Source organism: Sus scrofa, chromosome 18, assembly GCF_000003025.6.
Source record: "Sus scrofa isolate TJ Tabasco breed Duroc chromosome 18, Sscrofa11.1, whole genome shotgun sequence".
Lineage (NCBI taxonomy): Eukaryota > Metazoa > Chordata > Mammalia > Artiodactyla > Suidae > Sus > Sus scrofa.
Window position 1 is genome coordinate 6861072 of NC_010460.4, and position 26951 is coordinate 6888022.

Here is a 26951-nt window from a genome sequence, read left to right on the forward strand (position 1 = left end):
TTCTGGAAAACAAGGTCTTTTATTTGTAGCTGTAGCCACAACCGGGCAGCACGGGAGCAGGTGGGAACATCCAGGCTGGTGAGCCCAGCCCAGTCTCCCAGAAGGGTAGGGCATCCCCGAGCCCTCAGCAAGCAGAGTACTAGGCTGCTCAAGGGCCAGCCGAGGGCATCGGTGCAGCAGTGAAAGCAGCAGCGCTCAGCCTGGCCCCCTCGGGGGGAGGTGGGGGGGTACCTGGACTGTGGTGGGTGGTCCCTGCAGCCCTGAAGCATGTTGGGGCCCTGGATCAGGGCAGGAGGGATGCAGGGATGAGGTCTGGTATGGAAAGGGGACATCAAAAAACAGGGTGGTAGGGAAGGAGGGTGGATGGTTGGACAGGGTGGTCTCATTGTGGGGGGGGGGTCTGCTGATGGGGAATGGATCTGCAGTGGAGAACGGGGCCAGTCCTCACTCAGGTCTGGGCTCTGGTGGTGTGGCATTTCCGGCAGAGCACGTGGCCATCCAAGGGGAAGCAGCCGTTGTCATCCGCCTCAATGGACAGCGGCTTCCCACAGTCCTGGGAGGAGGACAAAAAGAGGCCCTGGCAGGAAGGCTCCCTGGACACCCCCACCTCCCACCTTTAAATTAGGAAGGCCGGATGCTTCACGGCTCAGCTGGTGTCATCACGTGTGTCCCCCCAGCCGCAGGCACCCCCACTATCCCCACCTCTATTATCTACTTTCACTTTTGTCCCCAGGGACGCTCCCACGTGAGGGTGGGCAGTGGGTAGAGATGCTTCCAGGGCGCCCACCCCAGTAAAGGGTGTGTGACTCTCCCCACCTGTCTCGGGTCGAATCGGAGCTGTAGCCGCCGGCCTACACCACCGCCACAGCATCGCAGGATCCGAGCTGCGTCTGTGACCTACACCACAGCTCATGGCAACGCCGGATCCTTAACCCACGGAGCGAGGCCAGGGATGGAACCCGCAACCTCATGGTTCCTAGTCGGATTCATTTCCCCTGAGCCACGACAGGAACTCCTATTCTGGATCTTTAACTTCACCGAGACACCCCAACCCTGCCAACACAACAAAGCAACACCCTTCCCTCCCATCGGTCAGACCCCTTTCTTGGCTTATCTGAAACTTAGTGACCCTACAGAAACCTCACGCCCCAAGTGACAGAAGCACCTGGCCTAGGCGGGCATGGGTGCTGCCACTGTGCACCCTCAAAACCGTAGCAGTCGTGTCCTCCAGGCTGGCCACAGCCACCACCTGGTCGGTCAGCAGCATCCCACCCCCTCCCATCCCTGGGCCAGAGGGATGGCCAACCTCACACTTGTAGCACTTCATGTGGAAGTTCTTGTCCAGCGCGACCACACGCACGGTCTCCTCGCGGCCAGGCTCTGGCATGATGGGCTCTGCGCAGACGGAGCACCGGGGGGCGTACTGCCTGCAGGTCAGGGAGCCAGGCGGGCGTCAGAAGGGGGCCGGGGGCACCAGGCGCTGCCCCTGAGAGCACAGGGGAATGAGCCAGCAGCGCTCTGCCCAGCTGGCCCCACATCTCTCGGCAGAGGAAGCCCAACAGATGGGCCTAGGACTGGCCACCACAACCAGCCCTCCACTCCAGGGACCTCTGCCACCCACACTGCAACTCCTGCAAAAAGCACGGCCAGAGGGTCCCACACCTGGACCCCTGACCCTCACCTACCCCTCGCCATGCGGGTGCCTCTGCCCAACTGCTGGGGTGCCCACATGGATGTGATGTCCTGGCTGCCCAAGGGGGAGCCCTGAAAACGTACACCTCACACACTCAAAGGCGGGAGTCAAGAGTCTGTAGCTTTCCCGCTCCCGCCCTTTACAGGATTTCACCACGGGCCTGAGAAAGCAGCCACCTTGTAAACACTGTTTCGAAGGGCAAAGCCCTTCCAAACAGCCCATCTCCAAAGGCACTTTTAGACTCCAGTGTGTGTGAAAGGAAGTCACTCCAGCACACATTGCTGAACGCAGGACTGCACCCAAAAGGAATCCTGGAGTGCCAAGGGCCGGGGGAGAGGGACGAGCCAACAGCAAGACTTGTGACCTGGGCCTAAGGCCCCTGGACAGCTAAGTCCGGATGAACTGGTCTCTGACGGGATGTGTCGAAAGAAAGTAAGTCCAGGGGTTCGGGGTTAGCTTGGGGTCAGGGGGCAGCCTGGCTCCCGGACAAACCATAGTTGGGTCCTCACTTGTGGTAGTCGGGGACGCAGTGGGGCCGGTTGGCCTGGTCCACGATGAACGAGGTGCCCTCCAGGGGGCAGGCGCAGACCACACAGGTGAAGCACTGCGGGTGGTAGGCTTTGCCGGTGGCCCTTAGCATGCGGTCCGTGATGGGCTGCCCACAGGTGTTGCACTTCTCCAGGGTGTCCTGAGGAGGCAGCAGCAGGAGGTTGGCAGGGAACCGGTACCCCAGGGCCAGCTGCCAGGGCGCATCCGCTCCACGTCCGCCCCCTGGGTGCCCCCGGCCCCAACCCTGACTCACAGTATAGCAGCCCTCACAGTACGGCGCCCCCTCCAGGCTGTAGAACTGCTGTCCCTGCAGCTGCTGCTCACACTGGTGGCAGGTAAAGCAGGTGATGTGAAACAGCTGCCCGAGAGCGCGAACAGCCGGCTGCGCCCGTGCCAGGGGCTGGCGACACCGGCCGCAGAACTCTGGGGAGGCCGGAGAAGGGAGAAATGAGGAAGGGCTTGCGAGGGAATGGCTGGCTCGGAGTAGAGCCATAAACACCCCTCACTCAGCACAGGAGCAGAGATGCCCCAACTGGGAGACGGCGGGCTCACCATTCACGGCCACATTCTGCCTCTGAGGATGCTCCATGTCCTGCATCAGCTGCTGGGTCAGCTGCTCCAGCTCCTCCACCTCCTTCAGAGTCAGAGGTCCTGGGGCCCCAGAGGAGCGCACCTGAAACCCCAACACCTTTTTCATACCTTCTCCAGGGCCACCCCCTGCAAGAAGCCACTCCAGCTGGCTTCCCCATTTTCTTCCAAAAAGGACTAACTCCCCTCCCATTTCCCACTCAGGTTGGTTGGACCCCAAAAGCTCCTCATTCTCAGTGCCCGAGCCCCAGCGCCACACACATAAGGGGAAGGGGTCAGGGTTGATCCTTCCACCTGCTCCTCCCCCACCCACCCCCCCCCACCCCCCGCCAGCAGTCACAGACAGGCCAGAATGACTGAGCGGACGGAGGCCACGTACACAGCAGCTCAGGTCACTGAAGCACCGAACACACCAGGCCACGCGTCAATTCCACAGAGCATGCTGGGACATGGCCCCCACGAAGAGGGTGGCACGCGATGGCGGGTGCACCCACACGCACACACACCTACCCGTCCCGCCGGCTGCCGAGCAGCCCCTGTCAGCGTGAGGATGCAACACAACACAGGCGGGAGTCAGGTTAACCCCCGGCGCTGTTTGCAGAAGCCCAGTCCCCAGCTCCCAGGCAGAGGTCCAGGGGTCCCTCCGTAGAGGGGGTTCCTGGACTTCCCGACCCCAGTCCCTCCCCGGTATGCCTCAGAGAAGAGCAACTTTCTAGGTCAGCCCACCCCTCCTGTTCAGGGGCTCCTGAGACAGCTGGAGACTGAGGGTAGGGCTGAGGTGAGGGGGCAGTGCCAGTAACCCTGAGAAGTCCTGGGAGGAGATGCGGCAGGGGCTGTCTGACCTGTAGCAGCATTTCCACGGGACAGTCCAATGGGCAGGATGGGGTTGGTCTCCATGACCAAGTCCCCTCAGGACGGTGGCCCCTGTCATTGACTGCTCTACCTGCCAATGTCTGTACTCCCGTAAGACCTGGAAACGCAAAGCTTCCCAGCCACCTCCCCCCATGGCCGCCAGCCCTGACTTCACCACCCTCACACCCCTGTCTGCATCCAGAGCTGCATCCGCCCAGACAAGTACACATCCAGATGCTCTAGCTATCTCCAGCCCTTAACTAACTGTGCAAGTCCCCTGTGCGCCCCCTCTTCTATGTAAGCGTCCCCTTTTCCTCTCCCAATCTTCCCTTCCTGGCATCTTGGGGCCAGAAGAAGAGGACACAGCCAGTCCTTGTTTTCTGGTGTCACTTAAATGCCTCTTCCACTCTTTGGAAATAGGAACTATTCAGACTTGGGTCTCCATGGCCCCTCACAACACACTCAATCCGGCCACTGGTTTCCCTCACTGCCTACCGGCACTGAGGTCCCAGCTGCAACAAACATGCCACTTGGATCTCTCCGACTCCAACAGATCCAAACGTCCCTCCATCTCGGGCACCACCATGGGACACCTTGGACCTGAGATTTACGGGTCTCTGCCTCCGAGACTCTGGGCTTGACCGCCCCCCACCCCCACCCCCACCCATCACCTCTTCCCCCTTTCTCCTGAACCTGCTCAGAAAAGCTTTAGTTCCTCTGCCTCGCAACCCTCTCCACATGCCTTCTGCATCCAGCCCTTCTGGCTTGCCCCCTCCCCCAAACTCCTGGCCTCTTGACCACTGCTTTCTACGAGGCTCTCATGGCCACCGTTGCCACCTTCAGCCAGCATTGCTTATCTGGTCCAATGGCCACCCTGGGTCAAAGACACCGCCCGCTTCCTGTTTCTGCCTTCAAGCTGCAGAAAGTAGGTGGAGAGATGGCTGAACACTGCAGAGTTCACAAAACACTGCAGCGCCCTCCGCACCCTCCAGCCTCAGCTCGGCTGTCTAGTTACGTGACTCCCGTGGATGCCCAGTCGCCTTCCCCACAGCAGCTGTTCCAAACCTTTCCATCTCCCCAAGCCCCTGACTGCTTCGCCCCCTCGCTCTCACAGATGACCTCAGCCCCTACACGACAGAGGAGCTGGAAGGCGGCCAAGGGATATTGTGGCCACACCACCCTGGCTCTCTGGGAATGCCTTGGGGGCAGGGCGGTCGCCAGCAGCACCCCCCCCATCTCAGGCACCCCAATTCTTCTTCCATGGGTTTCCTCCTCCTGGTTCACATCTATACCCAACCCTCTTCCCCTAATGTCAACCCTACACACACACACACACACACACACACACTCACACACACACGCACACGCACACGCACACAAGTCCTTCTCTCTGCCAACCTCTGAGAGCAGCCTACCCTGGCAACTCCATTTTCGCAACACCCACTCCCTGCTCACTCTGTCCCCACAACAGGACATGGCTTCCGAGTCATCCAATCCCAAGCCGTATTTCAGTCCTCATCCTCCTTGGACTCTCACCAAAGAGCTCCGTGGCCATCCCTCTCTTCTCTGAGCTCCCACCCTGACCTGTGACTCTCCTCCTTGCCATTCTTCCCCCTCCCTCCTGGTCCACAGGAGCATCCATCACTCAGGGGTCTTCCCAGGCCCCAGGCTCCTCCCGTGTCAGCATCCCCTGGGCTTGCGTATCAGGGCACATCCGACAGAGTGCATGCACACCCCTCAAGCCCAGGCCCTCTCCTGCCACCCATCCCCCGCTTCTAAGTGAATGACAGTTCCAGCTGAAAGAAGGTCCTCCTGGAACCTGTTGCTCAACAACAGCTGGACCCTCCTCTTCCCGTCCACACCATTTCCCCTTCTGGACTTCTCTATTTTGTCAGCAACACTGTCATTCCCCAGCACAGTGAGCATTTCTTTTTTTTTTTTTTTTTTTTTTAACTCCTCCCCCTCCTCTTCCAACTGCTTATCAGTTACTGAGCCTGAAGGCTCTTCCTTTGGAAGAGCTCTCCCATCTGAGCCTTGGTTTCATTTCCACTAAAGTGACCACTGCCCCGGGGGGGTTGTCGCCCAGAGTGAACCGCCCCTCCCCCGCACATCACTGACCTCCTACATCTAGTCCGCACCAAAGCTTCCAAAAGGCACAGCTGTCCCGAGCCTCGCAACCCAGACACACACCTACTCAAAAGCCATCACCACCTCTGCAGGACCCACAGGCTCCCTCCGTGTGCTCTTTCACTTTTTTGCTCTCTGAGGTCTATACTTTCCCCACGACCACCTTCCACGTCTTATCCTCCAGACAGCGCCAGCGGTATCTGTGCCCTTGAGTTTTGCTCGCGTTATTCCCACCCAAATGCCCTTCCCTCTCCTCTCTGGATTCTTAGGTCTCACCGCCAAGGCTGAGGCACGCCAGCCTCATGATGCCTGGTCCCAGTCTGGCTGCTGTTCAGCGTTTCTACAAGATGGGACTCCGCAAACCTCCCTGGCTCTGGGCATCTCTTCCAACCCCATGCCTGAGCTCACAAGGACATCCATGCTGTCAGTCAACTCCATGGCTAGATGACTGGCAGCGTCCCTTAAAGCCAGAAGATCTGTCTCCTGAACTGAAGGCAGGAATGGGCAAGCAGGAATGGGAACTTTTCTGCTTTGAGCATTCGCGTCCCAGGTACAGATCCCAGCTTGCTCAATCTCACTCTAAATCTAGATAGTGAACTGAGGCTCAAAGTTCACCTAACTTGCCTGGAGTCTTGGGAGCCGGGAATTCTACTCCAGGTCCACTGACTCCCTCAGGCTCAACCTCTCCGCGCTCTCTTCCCTCCCAGCACAGAGCACAGTGCCTGGCACTGGGCAGATGTCGGCTGGCTCAGCCAGTGTTTACCAATGGCTCTTATCGCGCAGAAGGGCCCCTGGGCGGTGAAAGTGCTTAGAGGAGCAGCGATTAACTCAAGCATCCAAGAATGGGGAAGACCTGAAGGTGGACTGGGGATGACCTCATCCCGCCCCTTTAACTTTCTGAGGCAGGAGGGGAGGGCCACCAAACCCTCCTCCTAAGTCAGAGCCTATGCTGCTCCCCCCTCTCCCCGTCAGGCCCCACCCAGCCCAGACCCTGCCAAAGCTCTCCTCCAGAAGCACGAGGCCCACCAAAGAAGCCCAGAGGCTGAAAACGCTTATCCCACCACTCTCCCGCCACCTCTGGCTCCAGGACCACCTTCCTCCTCATCCTCCGGCTCCCGATTCAGCCCCCCCACCCCCTGGTCTCAGTCTGGTCCTCTCACCCTCCCTCACCTGGTTTTGGTTTGGAGCTGGTGGGGGCACTGGGTGCTGCTTCTCTTGCACTTGGGGCTTCTCCCTCTGCTGAGCATAAGTGAAGCTGGGAGGCTGAGCAGAGCCTGTGCCAGTGGAAGGAGCTTCAGGGGGCCCTGACTTTCGACTGGGCTGTGACCCAGGTCCACCTGGTGCTCCAGGGCTGAACTTGGAAGCCACAGGAGTAAACTTGGGAGTCACTGGAGAAAACTTAGGGGCGGGAGATGGGGCTGGGGGACCCCGAGGCTGGGTGTTAGCCGAAGGCACAGGCTGGGGCTGGGCCTGGGGCTGGACATGGAGCTGGACCTGAGGCTTGGCCTGGGGCTGGGGCTGCACATGGAAGTGCGTTTGGCTCTGAGGCTGGGCCTGGGACAAAGGCTGGGAGCTGGAAGCAGACTTCCAGGGAGGCAGGGGGGCTGTGCCCCCAGGTGCAGGCTTGGTATTGGACTTGGAAATGAATGGCGTGGAGACCGGTGGGGGTACATATCCAGATGACACCTGCAAGGGGAGGCAGAGGGGAGAGAAGCACCTTAGAGGAGGTGCTGCCCCCCCATAATTCGATCCCCACGACCTTCCTCCCTGCCCTGCCCTTGCTCCTCTCCATTCCCTTACCCGGGCTTTGAAGGGATCATTCTTGGTCATGTCATCCAGCAGTGAGGACAGAGAGTCAATCTCCAGATCAATACTGCTCACTTTATCCCTGGGCTAGAGGGTCAGGAGTCAGAGCACCCATGCCCAATTCTCCACCGCAGCCCCACCCTCGTGTGGACAGAGAGGCCGAGAGCCGGGGGGGGGGGGGGGTTGAAGGACCCTCCTCTCCTCCCCTTGGGGTGTCCACTGCAGCTGCCCCTCCCAGGCCTCCATACCTGCGGTGGGAGCTGTATGGGGACCTCAGGCCCTCCCTCCTCCACCAGCGGGGGCGGCGGGGAAGGGAAGATCTCCTCCTCCAAAGGCGCAGGGGGAAACGGTTCCTCGATCGGGGGAGGAGGGGGAGGGAAAGCACCTCCCAGGGCGCCCTCCGCCTCGTCGGCCTCCCCCAGCACGGGAGGCGGCGGTAAAGGAAAGTCTGAGGTTGGGAGGAGACAGAGGGCAGTCAGCGGGGACTCCTCTACCCCTCGCCAAGTTCCCCTCCTGCTCCACCTCTAAGCCCCAACCCAAGAACTTCTCTCAGGGGTCCTGGAGGGCGCGGGAAGTAAAAGGGGCGCAGGACGCCCCGGGAGCACTGGGTCAGGAAAGGCCGGGGCTCGGCCAAGGAGTGGATGCATCTCCCATTACACTTCGGAAAACGGACCCAGAGGGGAAAATTCGTGCCCCACATTCCCGCCTCCCACCCCCAGGCGGAGGACTTGGAACAGTCCCAGGAGCCCTGGCTTCCAGCCATGAGCTCCACGATGAGGTAAGAACATCTGCTCGGGACTGGGTGGCTGCGCCCAGCCCCCTCTGCTGCAACCTCTCCAGACATCCCCAAATTCCCGAAACCACTCCCCCCGGCCCGGCGCCCGCCGAGGTCCAGCCCCCGAGCTCGGCCACATACCTTCTGGGGGCGGTGGGGGGATCTCGCCCACTCGGCCCATCTGTGCGCGTTGGGCCCCGGCCGCCGCGGGAGGCTCACCGTCCCCGGGCCGGAAAGGATTCACTTTGGGCTTTGGGGCCACCACCGGGCCGAACTTCTTCTGCGGGGCGTAAAAAACCGGAGCCGAGACGGAGATCGCGCGAGGCGGGCGGGGGGCCGCCATGGCCAGGCCGGGCTGCTGGGGACGGAGGGCCGGGTTACGCAGCGCAGAGCCCGGCTGAGGACCCCCTCGCCGGCCCGGCTCCCCTCCGCGCCCCCGCGCCCCCACCCCGGGAGCGGCCGCCGGGCGGCTCCCCGCGCCTCACCGCGGGCCGGAGCGTGCGCGCAGCGTCTCGGGTGGCCGTCTCGCAGCCGGGTCCTCGGACTCTGCGTCCCGGTCCCGAGCTGCCTCCAGCCAGGCGGGGAGGGGCGCAGGGAAGAGGGAGGGAGGGAGAGGGCGGGGAGAGAGCGGCGCCGAGACCATACAAGGAGCGGCCCGGAGAGGGGGCGGGGAGAGGCGGGGAGGGCCGACGAGGCAGGAAACTCCCCCAGGAAGGGGCCCCGATCCTGCCCCGGGGCCGGAGGCTTCATCAAGGTCCTCCCGCCCCCGCCTCCGCCCCCCTCCCGGCCGGCCCCGCCGCCCCCGCCGCCCCGGCCCGGCCCAGACCACCCCTCCCCAAACACAGGCCTCTGATGTCATTTCCTGACTTGCCCCGCCCCCCCCTCCCGCCCGACCCGCGGGTGCCCGAGATCTGACTCACCGTTCCTACTCCGGGCTACCCTGCGGAGGTCGGGTGGCCGCCCCAGAGCTGCCCCAGCAGCTCAGGGGCGCCTCCGCCCCAGCCCAGCCCCCTCCTCTCCCGGCCTACCTGCCCCCGCCACCTTCGGCCGCTCCTCCGCCTTTGCACCCAGCCGCCAGCCCCTCGCCCCGGGACTGGCAGGACTGGGATGGAACGGGGCTCCTAGGTGGACGGGGATGGTGAGTGGGGTGTTATCCCTTCTCCCGCCCCCCTAGGCCCTTCTGTGACCTGGAGTAGGGGTGGGGTGTCAGCATGAACCTCAAGGGTCCTTTGGGGATCTTAACTTCAAATCCTGGGCAGCTACTAAAGGTTTCTAAGAATTCGCATCACCCGCGCCCCCGCCTATGGATCAGTTAAATACTGCGGGAGGGAGAGTCCGGGCGGGCCCGGCCAGGCCGGGGAGGTGAGAGGGCGGGACGGAGGCGAGGGCAGCCAGAGCACTTGGGGCGGGGGAGAACGGACTTGGAGGCTGGCGACAGTCTTCGCCGGTTCTGCAGCGCCCGCCCGGACCCACCTCTCTAGGAGCTGGTGCGCTGCTGCGGGGCGGCCCTCCGGGGGTTCCGAGACTGCGCTCGGTGGAGCCCCCCATGGGTCCGATCGGATTCCTCAGCCTTCTTGTGCCCCAGGCTACTGGAAAGGGACCGACCTAGGTTCTTTCTTTCTGATTCTTTTTCTAACTGAGCATGGAAACTTACCAGATTGGCTCCTGAATTCTTCCACACTCACTGTCTACAAACTATGGCTTCACAGGGCCTTTTGGCTTGTAATTCCAACGTTATCACAATCGGGCGCTTTCTTGCCTCTCACTGTGTTGCCAGCCTTCGCTGCCATGTAAGGCAGTCCCTTGGTGCACACTCTATGCAATGTGTCCAGTCCCTGGCCCTCCAAATCAAATCGGCTGCACTCTGCTGCCAACCAGCGTCTGGGCTGGGCTCGAGAGACTGACCAGACTCACTCCTAGCATTTACCACGAGAAAACAGGCTGGAAGCTTAAGAGATACCCAGTAAGCTGCAGGATCTAGACTAAAACTGGGTATGTTAGAGGGGTCTCAGTGGCAGAGCTCATTCCTTCCCACCCTGACGTCAGGTGAAGCAACCCTGGACCCAGGAGAGCAGGTGAGGTTCAGGGGGCAGAGACCCAGCTGGAGTGCTCCAAGTGAGCGACACATCTCTGTCCTCTTGGTGTCATGTCCCCCGTGTATAAAAGGGTAATGATATTTAATCCTTATTGTGTTATATAGATAAATACATGAAATACCATATCTGAAAGTGCTGATGATGCCCAGTCCTATTATTCAAGTTCCTGTTCTGACAGGTTCCCCTAGGGCCATTTTCCCCATGTGTCCCCTTCCAGGTTGCCCGGCAGGCCTCTCATGGGCCTTCATACATGCATGCCTCCTCCTCCAACCTTATCAAATATTTAATTATACCTAAGACCTTATCTCCTTCGCCTTCTCTGACACCACTGATCTTTCTTTTCTCTGGCGTCTTCATGTCTTTGCCACTGGTATTTCTCACAGCCACAAGCATGGGTGGCCATGTATCATATCAAGCTTGCAGGGCAGACCTTCTCTGACATATAAGCTGGTCTCGGGCCAGGCCCTGTGAAGATCTGCTGGAAATTTGATGCTAAGATTTCCTGTGAGACCAAAAGTCTCATGGCCAATCCTTGAAAAATGTACCCACTTAGGGAAGTGAGGAAGATGGTTTGCGCATAACATCATAAGAGTAAAAGCCATCTGCCCTCTGAATGTCTCCTTAAGGAATGTGCCTGTGCAAAATATAGTCTATTTAATTGTTAGGCAGCTGAACCTATTTATAAATCAAGAATAGAAGAGTGCGTAGGCAGGCTTAGTTTTACTGACAACTAAGAGCATTCGGGTTGCAGAATATCAAAGCTAAGAGTTTTCAGCCAACCATCCTAAACACAAGTAGAAACACACAGAGCATTCCAGAAAAACAGATTCTTCTGGCCAGAATGTCTCAGGTGGAATTGTGGGGTCAATACCTTTAAAATGCACACAACAAATAGGAGAAGCCCTAATAATTTTTAGGTATTTGTCTTTCTTTTTTTTTTTAATTTACTTTTATTTATTTTATTTTATTTTATTTTTTTGCTTTTTAGGGCCGCACCTGCAGCATATGGAGGTTACCAGGCTAGGGGTCAATTTGGAGCCACAGCTGCCGGCCTACACCACAGTCACAGCAACACCAGATCTGAGCCGCGTCTGTGACCTACACCACAACTCAAGTCAACGCTGGATCCTTACTCCACTGAGCGAGGCCAGCAATCGAACCTGTGTTGTCCTCATGGATACTAGCTGGATTCGTTACCATTGACCACAATGGGAACTCCAAAAGTTCTTTTTTTAAGATTTTTGTTTTTCCTGCTATAGTTGATTTACAATGTCCTGTCAATTTCTGCTGTCCAGCAAAGTGACCCAGTCATGCATATATACATACACTCTTCTTCTCACATTATCCTCCGTCATGTTCCATCACAAGTGACTAGATATAAAAGTTTCTCGTTTTTGTTTTGGCCACACCTGTGGTATATAGAGTTTCCTGGCCAGGAATCAAATCCAAGCTACAGGTGCAACCTACACCACAGCTCCAGCAATGCCGCAGGATCTTTTTAGCCCGCTGTGCTGCAGAGGGAACTTCCTGCAAAAGATTTTTTGCAGTGCAAATCTTTTATTATTTGAAGACACCCCTGCCCGGCACTTGCATCCTTGCAGTGCATCGCTTGCTCCCCTGGGAAGCCCCAGCTTGGTATATGGACAGCCTTTTCAGGTCAGCCTCCAGCTCCATCCCCCACTTTAAGTCCTTGGGCCACCAGTTTCTTTTTTCTTTTTGACAGGCACTAGCAAATTGTGTCTGTCTCTATATCTGTCCATCTGCGTATGTGTATACACACCCAGTGGCATTTGCGTGTCAGTACGGAAGAATCTCTCACCAGTGCCACTGCAGGCTTGATAGAGGATCGGGTGATAATGGGGGTGGGGGAGGGTGAAATGCCCAGCAAGACCCAGGGATCTTTGCAGCAAAGAAAGAAAGAGCAGCTTCCTCTTCTGCCCAGCCCCCGCCTCCTCTCTGCCCGCCCCCCCAACCCTTCAGAGGAAGAAATGGACCTAAAACCACAAATGCCCCTTTTCTTCCTTTCTTTCTGCCACCAAGAGCATCCTCTGTGGCTTTCCTCTCCCAGTTCCCAACTTCAGTTCAACAATATTTACCAGTAACTTCTGTATTCTGGGCACCCTGGATATAAAGATAAATCAACCCAGTTCTTTCCTCCGAGGTACTCTTCATCTAGAGAAAAAACACTTAAGTAGATATTTTAGTATAATAAAATAAACGTTAGGATTAGAAAAAAAGTTATCACCCAACCTGTAATGCTTCCTTGGTAGGGCTACACTAATTACCACGGCTGGGTTGATGTCTCATCATTTAAGCCTCATTTTTTTTCTTTTTCTTTTTTTGCTTTTTAGGACCCCACTTGCAGCATATGGAAGTTCCCAGGCTAGGGGTCAAATCGAAGGTACAGCTGCCAGCCTACACCACAGCCACAGCAATGCCAGATCCTTAACCCACTGAGCGAGGCCAGGGATCAAACCCACAACTTCATGGATCCTAGTTAGGTTGGTTACCGCTGAGTCACGATGGGAACTCCGTAAGCCTCGTTGTTATTAAGTATCCTACCAGGTCCGAAGCAGCAGTGAGGATCCCAGGAGCAGGGGAGCAAAGCCTGCCTAGGGCATTTAGGGAACAGAGGTCAGAGGAGCCATGGAAGCCTCGAGATGTTCCTAGGTCTGAGGCAGATGGGTGCTCAAAGACGCTGCAAGCATCAGCAAAGCAGAAATGCATGGTGGTTGTGGGGGGCAGAGCAAGGCAGATGGTCAGATGGCAGAGAGTCAGCAGCCAAGGGAGCTGGGAAGGGCAGACAGGAAAAGAAAAGGGCACCAACAGCATCTCAGGCGGGTTGCTGGCACCAAGGCCACTGCTCGTGGAGCATCTGCTGCTTTGCTTCTCCCCGAACCCAGGCGAAGCCAAAATCGGAAAGAGCCAGGGCTAGAAGCTAGATTGTTTGTCACTGAAAATAGCCGACTAAGTCACCACAGGAAGTAGACATGTCAGGGAGGAGGGGGTTAAGTACAGACAGATAGCCTAGTTTCTTGAGATGAAAAGTACTTACATTTCTCTAGTAGCTCCTGCCACCCCTCTCCCTTCTTTTTTTTTTTTTGGTCTTTTTAGGGTTGCACCTGCAGCAGCATGGAGGTTCCCAGGCTAGGGGTCGAACTGCGCACAACTGTCGGCCTACACCACAGCACAGCAACACCAGGTCCGAGCTACATCTTCGACCTACACCACAGCTCAGGACAACGCTGGATCCTTAACCCACTGAGCGAGGCCAGGGATCGAACCTGCAGTCTCATAGATACTAGCCAGATTCTTAGCCTGCTGAGCCACAACGGGAAGCACGAGGAAGGCAGGTATGGTCTTGCCCGTGGCGGGGTGTCTGAGAATGAGGTACAGACCGGGCTGCAGAAGAGCTGGAGAGGGGATTGAGCAGAAATACGGATCACATTAAAGGATCTTGACTTTGGACAGCAGTGGGGAGCTGCTACAGAGTTTCAGGTTGAAGAGAATAGCATGACAAGGCTTGAGAGCTTTGAAAATCTCCTGAGATTTCCAATCCTTGGGCAATGTGGAGAGAAGCAGGAGGGTCTGGTACAGACATGGACAGACCAGTCAAGAGGCTATTATAGGCCAGGCACAAAGGGCAGAATTGTGGGGATGGACAAAGTGGCTAGAACAGAGGGCTATTTAGGACCTGAAATCGTCAACAGAACCTAGTGGTGGATTGCATTGGGGGTGGGGGGGTGGTTGAGGGGGAGAAAGAGGCATCCTGGACTTAGCGCAGCTTCCGACTGGTACCTATTCAGAATTCGGTGCGCTCAGAGTTGCCATCACGGCTAGGTGGTCATGAACCCGACTAGTATCCGTGAGGACACGGTTCCAGGCATGGCCTCACTCAGTGGGTTACGGATCCGGTGTTGCCATGACCCGTGGTGTAGGTCCCAGGTGCGGCTCGGATCCTACACTGCTGTGGTTGCGGCGTAGGCAGCTCCGATTCGACCCTTGGCCTGGGAATTTCCATACGCTGCAGGTGCAGCCCTAAAAAGAAACAAACGACAACACAAAACGGAATTCAGTGCTCTCTGCTGGCAGGAGCATGTTGGGGAGGAAGACTGTGTGTTTTGTTCTGGGCATGCTGACTAAGAGAGGTGGGCGGGGGGGATATCTGGATCTAGAGCAGAAAGTGAAGGAACAGCCCTCACATGGGCCCGCACCCTCCCCACCACCCGAGAGAGTAAAGCCTGGTTCCCTCTCAGCTTATCATCATGGAAAAACCCTCACCAGCTATGACCTGAACACACCAGGGTCAGACATTCATTCTTAGACACATTCTTAGGTTTCTCCACACTGTTCTCCATAGTGGTGGTACCAGCTTACATTCCCACCAACAGTGCAGGAGGGTTCCCTTTCCTCCACACACCCTCCAGCATTTGTTATTTGTGGACTTATGAATGATGGCCATTCTGACTGGTGTGAGGTGGTATCTTGTGGTAGTTTTGATTTGCATTTCTCTAACGATCAGGGATATTGAGCATTTTTTCATGTGCTTGTTGGCCATCTGTATCTCTTCTTTGGAGGAATGTCTATTCAGGTCTTTTGCCCATTTTTCAGTTGGGTTGTTGGTGTTTTTGCTGTTGAGTTGTATAATTTGTGTATTTTAGAGATTAAGCCAGTTGCATCATTTGAAACTATTTTCTCCTATTCTGTAGGTTGTCTTTTTAGTTTTTTTTTTAATTTTTTTTATGGTTTCCTTTGCTGTGTAAAAGCTTGTCAGTTTGATTAGGTCCCATTGGTTTATTTTTGCTTTTATTTCTATTGCCTTGGGAGATTGACCTAAGAAAACATTTGTATGGTTGATGTCAAAGAATGTTTTGCCTATGTTCTCTTCTAGGAGTTTGATGGTGTCTTGTCTTACATTTAAGTCTTTAAGCCTTTTTTTTTTTTTCGCTTTTTAGGGCTGCACCAGTGGCATATGGAGGTTCCCAGGCTAGGGGTCCAATCAGAGCTATGACTGCTGACCTACACCACAGCCACAGCAATGTCAGATCTGAGCCACGTCTGCAGCCTACACCACAGCTCATGGCAATGCCAGATCCTTAACCCACTGAGTGAGGCCAGGAATTGAACCCGCAACCTCATGGTTCCTACTCAGATTCGTTTCCACAGGGCCACGATGGGAACTCCATCTTTAAGCCATTTTGAGTTTATTTTCATGCGTGGTGTGAGGGTGTGTTCCAGTTTCATTGATTTACATGCAGCTGTCCAGTTTTCCCAGCACCACTTGGTGAAAAGACTGTCGTTTTTCCCATTGTATATTCTTGCCTCCTTTGTCGAAGATTAATTGACCATAGGTGCCTGGGTTTATTCCCATATGTAATTTTAAAGAAACTGGTCATTGTAATTTTTTTTGAAATAGAATATTTATTTTGGTAGCTGATAATATTTCCTATATTGCTAAAGTACTTTTTTTCTTCTTTTAAATGGTCATTGTAATTTTAATAATATGCTTTAGGGAGTTCCCATTGTGCCTCAGCGGTAACGATCTTGACTAGTATCCATAAGGACGTGAGTTCAATCCCTGGCCTCAATTAGTGGGTTAAGGATCCAGTGTTGCTGTGAGCTATAGTATAGGTCACAGACACAGCTTGGATCTGGCGTTGCTGTGGCTATGGTGCTACAGCTCCAGCTCCAATTCAACCCCTAGCCTGGGAATTTCCATATGTCACAGGTGCAGCCCTAAAAATACAATAATAATAGTAATAATAATATGCTTTAACTCAATACATCACATTATGTATTACTTTAATACATAATCAATATTTTAAAAATTGTTGATAAAGCATAGTACCTTTCGTGGGGGGGGTGTGATAAGCCTTAGGAATTGGGTATGAATTTTAACCTTACAGCCCCTCTCCGTTCAGACTAGTCCCATTTCAGGTGCTCAGAGGTCCCACATTGCTAGTGGCTACTGCATCGGAGCCAGCTCTAGATAGACCTTGTATCACCCCATCACCATCTCAATTCTAAGTAATTGCTCTTCAGCTCTTCAGCTCCTGCTCTTTCCAGTTCACTCCCTTCTGTTACCTTAAACCCAACAATCCTTGGACCCAGTGGGACAGGCACTTCATGTCAGCTTCTCCCTCCCTTCCCCATCACGCCCTCCTCACCCAGTTTAAATTCCTCAGGCCATCAGGAGAGCCACCCCCTTGAATCTGCTCTCTGCTCCCTCGTGCCCTTCTCTGACTCTGTGGGACTCCCTGGGCAAACCCCACACCTGAGTTCAACCCAACCTCACACCTGCCCCCACGCAGCTCCGTTAGGCTGGAGGGAAACACACAGCCCTTCGGACCCGTCTCATCTGAAAATCACGACCCGCTTCAGGTGCTGCCCAGCGAATCCGCTTCCGGTAAACACACCCATCTCTCCTGTCCGTTCACTTCCCAGGCTTTCGAAAGTGTTCTCTCTCTTCAGCTTCTCCTTCCTCATCCTCACGCACTGCCTTGCCTCCTGTTGCACTGGGAAAACGGAGGGGATTGAGAAGACTCCCTGGGCCCCCAGGACATCCCCCCTCCCACCTGCGGGTCCATTCCCGCCCGCTGCCATATAACCAACTGCTCAGGGTCCTATCTCAAGCCTCCTCTACCAGGCTCGGGCTAGAGTCTATTCCCTCTCATCTGCCCCAGGATGCTGCTGCAGCAATGAATACGCTCCCTTGAATTTCAGTCTTTCCTTCTCTACTAGATCACTCGCCTCAGTATACTGATAGGCTATTGTTTGCCTCGACTTTAAAAAAAAAAAAAAGGCCATCTTCCCCTCCAGCTACCACTCCATTTGTCTGCTCATTTTTGCAACAAGACTTCTTGAGTTTTCTATACTTGCTGTCTCTGATTTCTCTTCGCCCATTTTCTTTTAACTTTCTGCAATCCTCTTCTCCCCCTGCTGCGTCACCAAAATGACTCTTCTCAAGGTCAGTGATGACCCCGTGTTGCTCAATTCAATGACAACTCTCGGTTCCCATTTTTCTTGACATATCAGCTGTATTTGACTCAGTTGTTTGCTCTCTCCTTTGTGAAGCACGTGTTGCTTCACTCTCTGCACATCACATACTTCCATTTTTCCTTCTGCCACACGGATCCATGGTTCTCAGTCTCCTTGTTTGGCTTCCAGCTTATCTGCTCAGCCTCTAAATGTTGGGGTGCCCCAGGATTGAGTCCTGGTACCTCTTCTCTTCTGATTTTACTCTTTCTTTGCTGATTATATCCAATCTTAAGCCCCTAAGTGCCATCGGTATGCCAATAATTCCCAAATCTCTTCTCTCTCTTGGACCTTTCCTATGGCCTAACCACACCTATATCCAAGCTCCTACAATTCCCACGTGATTATCTAATAGACATTTCAAATTAAATATGTCCAAAACCGAATTTCTATTCTTTGCCCCTAAAATCTGTTCCGCCAATCATCTTCCTCGTGTCCCTACCAGAAATTCTATTCTTTGGCTCAGGCCAAAAGCTTTGGAGTCATCACTGACATCCCTCTTTCTCTGGTACTTCAAACGCATCACATCCTGCTGACTCTATCTTCAAAACATTTCCAGAATCTGACCCCTCCTCACTGTCTCTACCACTGCCATTGGTCAAAGACCACAGTCTCTCCTGATTTGCTGTGATCGTCACCTCCCCACCATCTTCTCTCAATATAGCAGCTTGTGGTATCTTTTCCTCCTATTTCCAATCATGTTATTCTGATCAAAACCCTCCTCTTTTTCAGAATGAAAGCCAAAGTTCTTTTTTTTCCTCACAATGTGGTATTTTATTTTCATTATTTTAGAACTAACAAGTATGGAGTTCCCTTCGTGGCTCAGTGGCTAACAAGCCTGACTAGGATCCGTGAGGATGCAGGTTCGATCCCTGGCCTTGGTCAGTGGGTTAAAGATCTGGTGTTGCCATGAGCTGTGGTATAGGTCGCAGATGCGGCTTGGATCCTGCATGGCTGTGGCTGTGGTGTAGGCCAGCAACTGTAGCTCCGACTGAACCCCTAGCCTGGGAACCTCCATATCCCTCAGGTGTGGCCCTAGAATGCAAAAAAAGAAAAAAGAAAAAAAGAAAAAGAAACAACACGTATGCATCAGTGTTTGTTTTATACATGTTTTCAATAATATACCTATGTCATATAATTTAGCATACATGTAAACAGATATGTGTATGTATATAAATTAAATATAATTTAAATTTAAATATATATATATATAATTTCAATTTTGAATACAATTCAAAATTTCAATGTCTGCTTTGAATCAGCTGCAGTTTTTGGGGGTGCTCTCCCACAGCATATGGAGTTCATGGGCCAGGGGTGCTGGGCCACGGATTAAACCCCAGCACTCCAGAGATCCTGCTGATCCCACTATGCCACAGCGGGAACTCCTCAAATATGATTGTTTTCTTTACCTTTTGACCCTTCATCTATTTCTCCAACTCCCCACCCACCACCTCTGGAAACCATCCATCTGCTTTCTGCATCTATGAGTTTGTTTGTTTGTTTTAGATTTCCCATATAAGAGAGTTCATATGGTATTTGTCTTTCTCTGCCTTATTTTACTTAGCCTAAAGCCATCAAAATCCATCCATCTTGTCACAGGTGGCAAGATTTCATTTTTCTTGGATGAATAATATTCTGTTACATCTGTACATCATAATTCTTCATCCATTTATCCCCTGATGGACCCTTAGGTAGTTCCAAATCTTGGCAATTGTGCAATAATGCTGCAATGAACATGGGGGTGCAATATCTTCTTGAGTTAGTGTCTTCATTTTCTTTGGATAAATACCCAAAAGTGGAATTAGGTCATATGGTAGTTCTATCTTTAATTTCTTGAGGATTCTCCATACTGTTTTCCATGGTGGCAGCACCAATCTATTTTCTCTGCAACCGTGCTCAGGGTTTTCCTTCTCCCCGCATCCTTGCCAACACTTGTTATTTCCTGTCTTTTTGGTAACAGGTAGAAGGTGAAATTTCACTGTGATTTTGATTTGCATTTCCTTGACAATTAATACCATTGAGCATCTTTTCATGTCCATGGCTATCTGGACATTTTCTTTGGAAAGATCTCTGTACAAATCTTCTGCCAATTTTTAAACTGCATTTTTTTGTTTTCTTTGCTGTTGTGTTATATGAGTTCTTGATATACTTTGGGTATTAGACCTTAGCAGACAGATGATTTTTCAAATATTTTCTCCCCTTCTATAGGTTGCCTTTTCATTTTGCTGATTGTTTTCTTTGCCGTGCAGAAGCTTTTTAGTTTAATGTAGTCCCACTTATTTTTGCTTTTGTTGCTTTAGCTCTTGGTGTCAGATTCAAAAATCATCACCAAGACCAATGCCACAGAGCTTACCACCTATGTTTTCTTCTAGAAGTTTTATGGTTTTAGGTTTTACATACAAGTCTAATCCATTTTGAGTTAAATTTTGCATATGGTATAAAATAGCAGCTGAGTATCATTCTTTTGTATGTGGCTGTCCAGTTTTCCCACCAACATTTTTCTTTAAGGACCACACCCACGGCATATGGTAGTCCCCAGGCTAGGGGTCGAATCGAAGCTGTAGCTGCCAGCCTACACCACCGCCACGGCAACTCTTGTCTTCGACCTACACTGCAGCTCATGGCAGTGTCAGATCCTTAACTCACTGAGCGAGGCCAGGGATGGAACCCGCTCCTCATGGATACTAGTCAGGCGCATTACCACTGAGCCATGACGGGAACTCGTCCCACCAACATTATTGAAGGGATTGTCTTTTCCTCATTGTATATATTCTTGGCTCCTTTGTCAGAAATTACTTGGCCATATACGAGTGGACTTATTTCTGGGCTCTTTATTCTGTTACATTGACCCATGTGTCTGTTTTTGCCGTTGTTGTTTTATTTTTACAGCCATACCTGCAACATATGAAAGTTCCCAGGCCAGGGATAGAATCAGAGCTGCAGCTGAGTCCAAGGCCATAGCCACGACACCAGATCTGAGCCACATCTGCAAGCTACTCCACAGCCTGCAGCAATGTTGGATCCTTAACTCACTGAGTCAGGCCAGGGATCACACCTGCATCCTCACAGAGACAACATCAGGTCCTTAACCTGCTGAGCCACAAAAGGAACTCCCTCCCTATGTCTGTTTTTATGCCAATACCATACTGTCTTAATTACTATAGCATTGTACTATAGTTTTGTCTTTTGTCTTTTTTTTTTTTTTTTTTTTTTGTCTTTTGTTGTTGTTGTTGTTGTTGTTGCTATTTCTTGGGCCGCTCCCTCGGCATATGGAGGTTCCCAGGCTAGGGGTTGAATCGGAGCTGTAGCCACCGGCCTACGCCAGAGGCACAGCAACGCAGGATCCGAGCCGCGTCTGCAACCTACACCACAGCTCACAACAACGCCGGATAGTTAACCCACTGAGCAAGGGCAGGGACTGAACCCGCAACCTCATGGTTCCTAGTCGGATTCGTTAACCACTGCGCCACGACGGGAACTCCAGTACTATAGTTTGAAATGAGGGACCAAAGTTGTTTTTTTGTTTTTGTTTTTTATTTCTGGCTGTGCCCGTGACATATGTCATTTCCCGGGCCAGGGATCAAACCCCAGTCACAGCAGCCACTGGAGCTGCTGCAGTAACCACGCCAGGTTCTTAACTTGCTGCACCACAAGGGAACTCCCAAGTTCTTCTAGCAGGGTACAAGGCTCTCTCCAAACTAGACCTCCATATTCTCTGAGCTCATCTCCTACAATTCATTCTGATTAAACACAATGGCCCCTCTGCGGTCCCTCCAATGAGCAAAGCACTTTTCCACCTCAGTTCTTTGCAACTGCTGTTCCCTCTGCCTGGAAGGCTCTTCCCCAGACATCAGCATGGGTCACTCTATTATCTCTTTCATATCCTTCCTCAAATGTTGCTTTCTCAGTGAGGTCATCCCTGACCCCTGTATTTAAAATTCCATTTACCAATTTATTTACCTCCTTTCCTTCATTTTTCTTCATGTAATTTACCACCTTAAATATAGTCTATCATTCGATCCTGCCTTTCAGCACCAAAAGCCACTATATCACTTCTTTAATTTATTTATTGCTGTCTCCTTTCCACCACTTATCACTAGACTTAAGCCCCATAAAAGCATGAACATTAGCCCCTAGCACTGAGAACTGACATGTAAAAGGTGCCCAATAAATACCTGTAATAGAGAATGAATGAATGAATGGAATGGACTAACAAAGAGGATGGAGGAGGGCCATTCAGAAAGAAACACCGGGAAAGAGTGTTCGGGGACAAGGAAGTGGTCAACAGCGTGGAAACCTCCTGATGTGCAAAGACTAGAAACGAACAAAATCTACTGACATGGAAGACGGAGGGAACCCGCCCCTGTGTTTGCTGTTTCAGGAGCATGAAGATGCCAGATTGGAGCAGGAGGAGGACTGAATGGAGGCGAGGAAATGAAGGCAAATGTCAGCAGCTCCTTAAGAATGATGGCTGAGGGAGTTCCCCTGTGGCTCAGTGGGTTAAGGACCTGACATTGCCTCTGTGACGTAGCGGATAGCGACCCCTGGCCTCACTCAGTGGGTTAAGGATCAGGCATTGCTACAAGCTGCAGCATAAGTTCTCAGATGTGGCTCAGATCTGGTGAGCCTCAGCTCAGATTCAGCCTCTATCCTGGGAACGTGCATATGCCACACATGGGGCAGAAGAAGGAAGGGAGGGAGGAAGAAAGACCTGACTGCAGAAATTCCCTGCTGCAATGCAGCAGGACCATCAACGTCTCTTCAGTGCCAAGGACACAGGTTTGATCCCCAACCCAGCATAGTGGGTTGAGAGATCTGGCATTGCTGTAGCTGTGGCATAGGCTGCAACTGTGCCTTGAACTGACCCCTGGCCCAGGATCTCCAAGAGAGAAAGATCAAGTGGCAAATTCAAGCTCCCACCTTCGAACGCAGAAATTGCTTGTACCTCTTCCCTAAGCACAGTAGTAATAAAACCAGTAATAAAACCGTCAGTAATAAAACCTTGGCAATTCAACCTCTACCACCACTAGCCAGCTGGTTGCATGTATCAATGCAAAGAAGTCTGAAGGAAAAGCGAAGCCTCAAATGTTAGCAGCGTAAGAAATAAGGGAGGAGTTCCCATTGTGGCGCAGTGGTTAACGAATCCGACTAGGAACCATGAGGTTGTGGGTTCGATCCCTGACCTTGCTCAGTGAGTTAAGGATCTGGCGTTGCCGTGAGCTGTGGTGTAGGTCGCAGATGTGGCTCGGATCCTGCGTTGCTGTGGCTGTGGTGTAGGCTGGTGGCTGCAGCTCCGATTCGACCCCTAGCCTGGGAACCTCCATATGCCTCGGGAGCGGCCTGACAAAAGGCAAAAAAAAAAAAAAAAAAAAAAAAAAAGAAAAGAAAGAAAGAAAGAAAGAAAGAAATAAGGGAGTTCCCATCGTGGCTCAGTGGTAACAAACCCAACTAGTACCCTAGAGGATGCAGGTTCAGTCCCTGGCCTTGCTCAGTGTGTTAAGGATCCGGTGTTGCCATGAGCTGTGGCATAGATCTCAAACTTGGCTTGGGTCTGGTGTTGCTGTGGCTGCAATGTGCAGCCCTAAAAAGCATTAAAAAAAAAAAAAAAAAAAAGAAGAAGGTGATGATTCTGATTTTCTTATTTTTGCATGTATCTTTTCATTGTTCTAAAATGGGTATTCAAAGTTTCCAGCGTCTTTTGAGCTTTCCCATCTGGGTGTGGCCACTGCCGGTTAGCAGGACAATCATGATTGACTCAGTGAAGGAACAGCCCTCACATGGGCCCACACCCTCCCCACCACCCAAGAGAGTAAAGCCTGGTACCCTCTCAGCTTATAGAGCTGAGCATATTTCACCAGTATGCAGTGTTATGATAAAAATCAGAAAAATCATCTAACAGATTTAGGGAGGCCTTGTAGAATAGGGAAAAGAATCCTACTAGAGGACCTGGATTTTGGTTGCAAGTCAGCCACTTACTGGCTGTGTGACTGTAAAAATCTGAGCAGCAAATGTTCCTTATCTGGGAAAATACAGCAATGGTCTTGACTTCTAAATTCTCATGCAGGAGTTCCTGTTGTGGTGCAGCAGAAACGAATCTGACTAGGAACCATGAGGTTGGGGGTTCAATCCCTGGCCTCGCTCAGTGGGTTAAGGATCCGGCATTGCCATGAGCTGTGGTGTGGGTCACAGACGCGGCTCGGATCCTGTGTTGCTGTGGCTCTGGCGTAGGCCGGCAGCTGCAGCTCCGATTAGACCCCTAGCCTGGGAATCGCCATATGCCATGGGTGCGGCCCTAAAAAGACAAAAGACAAAAAAATAAAAAAAATAATAATAATACATTCTCATCAGTTAAGATAAGAAAAACTTAAAAAAAATTCTCATCCAGTTCTAATATTCAAGGCTCTGTATACACAATGCCATGTGTAGCCCCTGCTCTTTCATGGTCAGGAAAATGCCTCTGCTGTCCTCTCCAGAGTTTGCGTAACTTTGGTCAGTTTGCTTCAAGATGACAGATTGGAAAGGGCCGAGATCTGGAGCTCCATGGACCCATATTAAACACACCATGTAGGATCAGGACCAGTTGCAGGAAAGGAGAAAAGATCCAGGCTATTAGACTTTGCACATCCTTGTCCAAGAAAACATTTGCAAGAGGAATCCAAGCTGAGGCTTCAGGATATTCAAAAAGCTAAGGAGGCACAGGAAGGGGAACTGAGAATGGGGTATATCCAGGAATCCCAGAGGTGGGCTGTCAGCTGTCACCTGGTGACAGAGAAGCCTGACAGGTAGCAAATGGAGCATCACCTACCAGACTGAGACTCAGAGGCAGGACCAGGAGAGGATGCCTCATAAGATAAGGCAGGAAATCTCTCCTGGAGGAACGGGGCATAAAGATGGGGACTAAGGGGTACCAGCAGGGAAGCTAAGAAGTCTCCAGAGGTGTGATGTTACATCAGCTGCTCCTCTACCCTGAGCTCAAAAGTATGAGCCAGGCAGCTCTCCCGTGATGCTGAGAATATGCCTTCCAGTTCCAGGTTCTGGCTGATCCTCCTGGACGGAGGAGTATAAAACTGGCAGATAGGGGTCACTGAGGCTGGAAGCAGCACCTGCCGGGGGTAACCGATTTGATTCTTCCCTTTCTCTGTCAATGACTCTGGGATTTATATGTACTGAGAACTTGCTTGACCTCTGAAGATGCCCTCCGGCCTGTTCTCTGGGACTGATAAGCTTGAATTGCTTCTCTGACCTCACAGTCACCCAAACTCTAGACCTGCTTCCTTGGTCCTGGCATCCTGCCTGGTCTGCTGCTGCCTGTGATCTGAACACGATGATGGGACGCTGAGACCCTGCGTGTGCTTTGGGACAGGCAGCAGCGGTTATAGCACTGCCACTGTTCCAGTCCCTCTGGACCAGACCCTCCCTGTCTCTGAGACGGTCCATCATCAGAGCCTCTGGCCTGGCCTTTCTCATCAGAATGTTTGGATGGTTCTCTCAAATCTGAATGGTTTCTGTTCCAGACATTCCTATAGTCCTAGTAGTCCTACTCCTTAAAGAGAAGACAGGGCGAATGCATTCCCTTGATTATTTAAAAAACAGACTATTAGAATCACCTGGGAAACATTTGTTCAAGCATTTTTTTTGTCTTTTTAGGGCCGAACGCTGGCATGTGGAGGTTCCTGGGCTAGGGGTCTAATCGGGCTGCAGCTGCAGGCCTACACCACAGTCACAGCAATGCTGGATCCGAGCCACATCTGCGACCCACACCACAGTTCACGGCAATGCCAGATCCTTAACCCACAGAGTGAGGCCAGGGATTGAACCCGTGTCCTCATGGATACTAGTCGGGTTCATTAACCACTGAGCCACGATGGGAACTCCAAGCATTCTTTTCTGCTAATGGGAACCACAGGATTCCTATGAAATGTGGATTCGAGGACCTGCCCATGGAAGCTTCAGCTCACGCTTGGAGGTGTGTGTCTGGGGACTGCACCATGGTAGTGGCGGTGGGGCAGGGGGGGACTTGCCACCATTGCCCAAGCTAAGCTTCCTTATCCCTCCACACCTAGGAAGGAGCTCACTTTAGGTCCCTAATATTCTGCAATATTAAGGTTTCAAACTGCACCTAGACATCAAGCAGGCGATGACATAGGCTGCGGTTAAAGGTTTTATCTTCCACAGTGTCCAACAGAGCAGAGATTGGCCAGATGAGGCTTCTGGGCTCGTTTGAAACCAGAGAACTTCTGTTAGGAAACATGTCATCCTATATAACCAGCTGCCCTGAGAAGTCCTTCCTTCCTCCGCAAATGGTCTGCCCAGAAAACCCCCTGCCCTGGCACCCTGGCCAGAAACCTCAGCTTCTGATTCCTCTGAGAATCCAGCTGACCAAGGACACAGGGAAGAGAGCGCCCCGGACCCCGCCCCCGGACAGATTCTGTGGCCGCTGCCTACTCTGTGGAAACGTAACTTACTGCCAACACTCCCGTCCATGACTCGGCTCTGAGTCTGCCTCAGTGTGTCAACAACCCGGCCCCCAGGCCCGACCCTTTGTCTTCCTGTTCCCTGGGGTATGGAGAAAAATACTCCCTTTTAAAAGAATGCAGACCTCAGAGTTCCTGTTATGGCTCAGTGGAAACAAACCCGACTGGGATCCATAAAGATGCAGGTTTGATCCCTGGCCTCACTCAGTGGGTTAAGGATCCGGTGTTGCCGTGAGCTGTGTGTAGATCGCAGACGCAGCTCAGATCCCGCATTGCTGTGGCTGTGGCGTAGGTTGGCAGCTGTAGCTCCAATTGGACCCCTAGCTTGGGAAATTCTATATACTGCATGTGCGGCCCTAGAAAGGAAAAAAAAAAAAAAGAAGAAGAAGAAGAATATGGCCCTGTATCACCTTTCTTAGGGCCTTCTGATTTCCATCCAGACCCCCCATGGTGTTCCAGGAAAGCTATTGCCAAACAGTCTACCCCAGCCCTTCCCCCAAGGTTCTCCAGAATCAGCCGCCCACTTTGGGAGCCTTCAGAAAAAAGGGCCTCCTGGGAGCCACCAAAGGCTGCCCTCAAGGTGACTGAATCATCTGCTTGTCACCTGGAGATACAGACTCAGATGCATAGATGCTGACAAGTAGGAACTGAGGTGGCTCTGTGCTCAGTACTTTGTGACCACACCACAGACCTGCAGCAGGGGCTACAAGTCACCCTGAGGAAAAATCATTGCTTTTCAAAACTTGGGAATGGGGATTGATGTTTCCCCCTCTTCTGCTAATGGTCCCACCTTAATAAAAGAAAGACCAGAGTGAAAGAATGTGTGTCAAATAAAATCCCTGGAGTTCCTCTGTAGCTCCGTAGGTTAATATCTGGTGTTGTCACTGCTGTGGCTTGGGTTCAATCCCTGGCCGGGGAACTTCTGCATGCTGTGAATGCAGCCCCAAACAAACAAT

General features: G+C 52.5%; 1 protein-coding gene and 1 long non-coding RNA gene across 3 annotated transcripts in view; one reads left to right on the forward strand and one right to left on the reverse strand.

Annotated features, from left to right (window-relative positions):
* Positions 1-9185, reverse strand: ZYX (zyxin). 2 transcript variants are annotated; one of them, XM_003134592.5, is made up of 10 exons: positions 8876-9163; positions 8532-8748; positions 7864-8063; positions 7610-7702; positions 6980-7495; positions 2795-2915; positions 2496-2665; positions 2203-2381; positions 1307-1427; positions 1-553 (listed from the first exon to the last, which is right to left on the reverse strand). In XM_003134592.5, the coding sequence occupies exons 2-10, from the start codon at positions 8731-8733 to the stop codon at positions 449-451; spliced, it is 1707 nt and encodes a 568-aa protein (XP_003134640.2). In that variant the 5' UTR covers positions 8734-8748; positions 8876-9163; the 3' UTR covers positions 1-448. The 2 variants fall into 2 exon arrangements, with proteins under 2 accessions (XP_003134640.2, XP_005657776.1); XM_005657719.3 differs by having other exon boundaries at positions 293-553; positions 8532-8745; positions 8876-9185.
* LOC102166231 overlaps positions 8045-26951 on the forward strand; it is a 22288-nt gene continuing 3381 nt past the window's right edge. Inside the window, exon 1 of the long non-coding RNA XR_299598.3 lies at positions 8045-8393. This is a non-coding gene — a long non-coding RNA (uncharacterized LOC102166231). The remainder of the gene's footprint in view (positions 8394-26951) is intronic.

Coding starts and splice junctions, on each gene's coding strand:
- ZYX (XM_003134592.5), bottom strand. CDS start 8,733: ATGGCGGCCCCCCGCCCGCCTCGCGCGATCTCCGTCTCGGCTCCGGTT. Junction 8,064..8,531: donor CCCCCCACCGCCCCCAGAAG/GTATGTGGCCGA, acceptor TCCCAACCTCAG/ACTTTCCTTTACCGCCGCCT. Junction 2,916..6,979: donor CAGCTCCAAACCAAAACCAG/GTGAGGGAGGGT, acceptor TTGGGGTTTCAG/GTGCGCTCCTCTGGGGCCCC.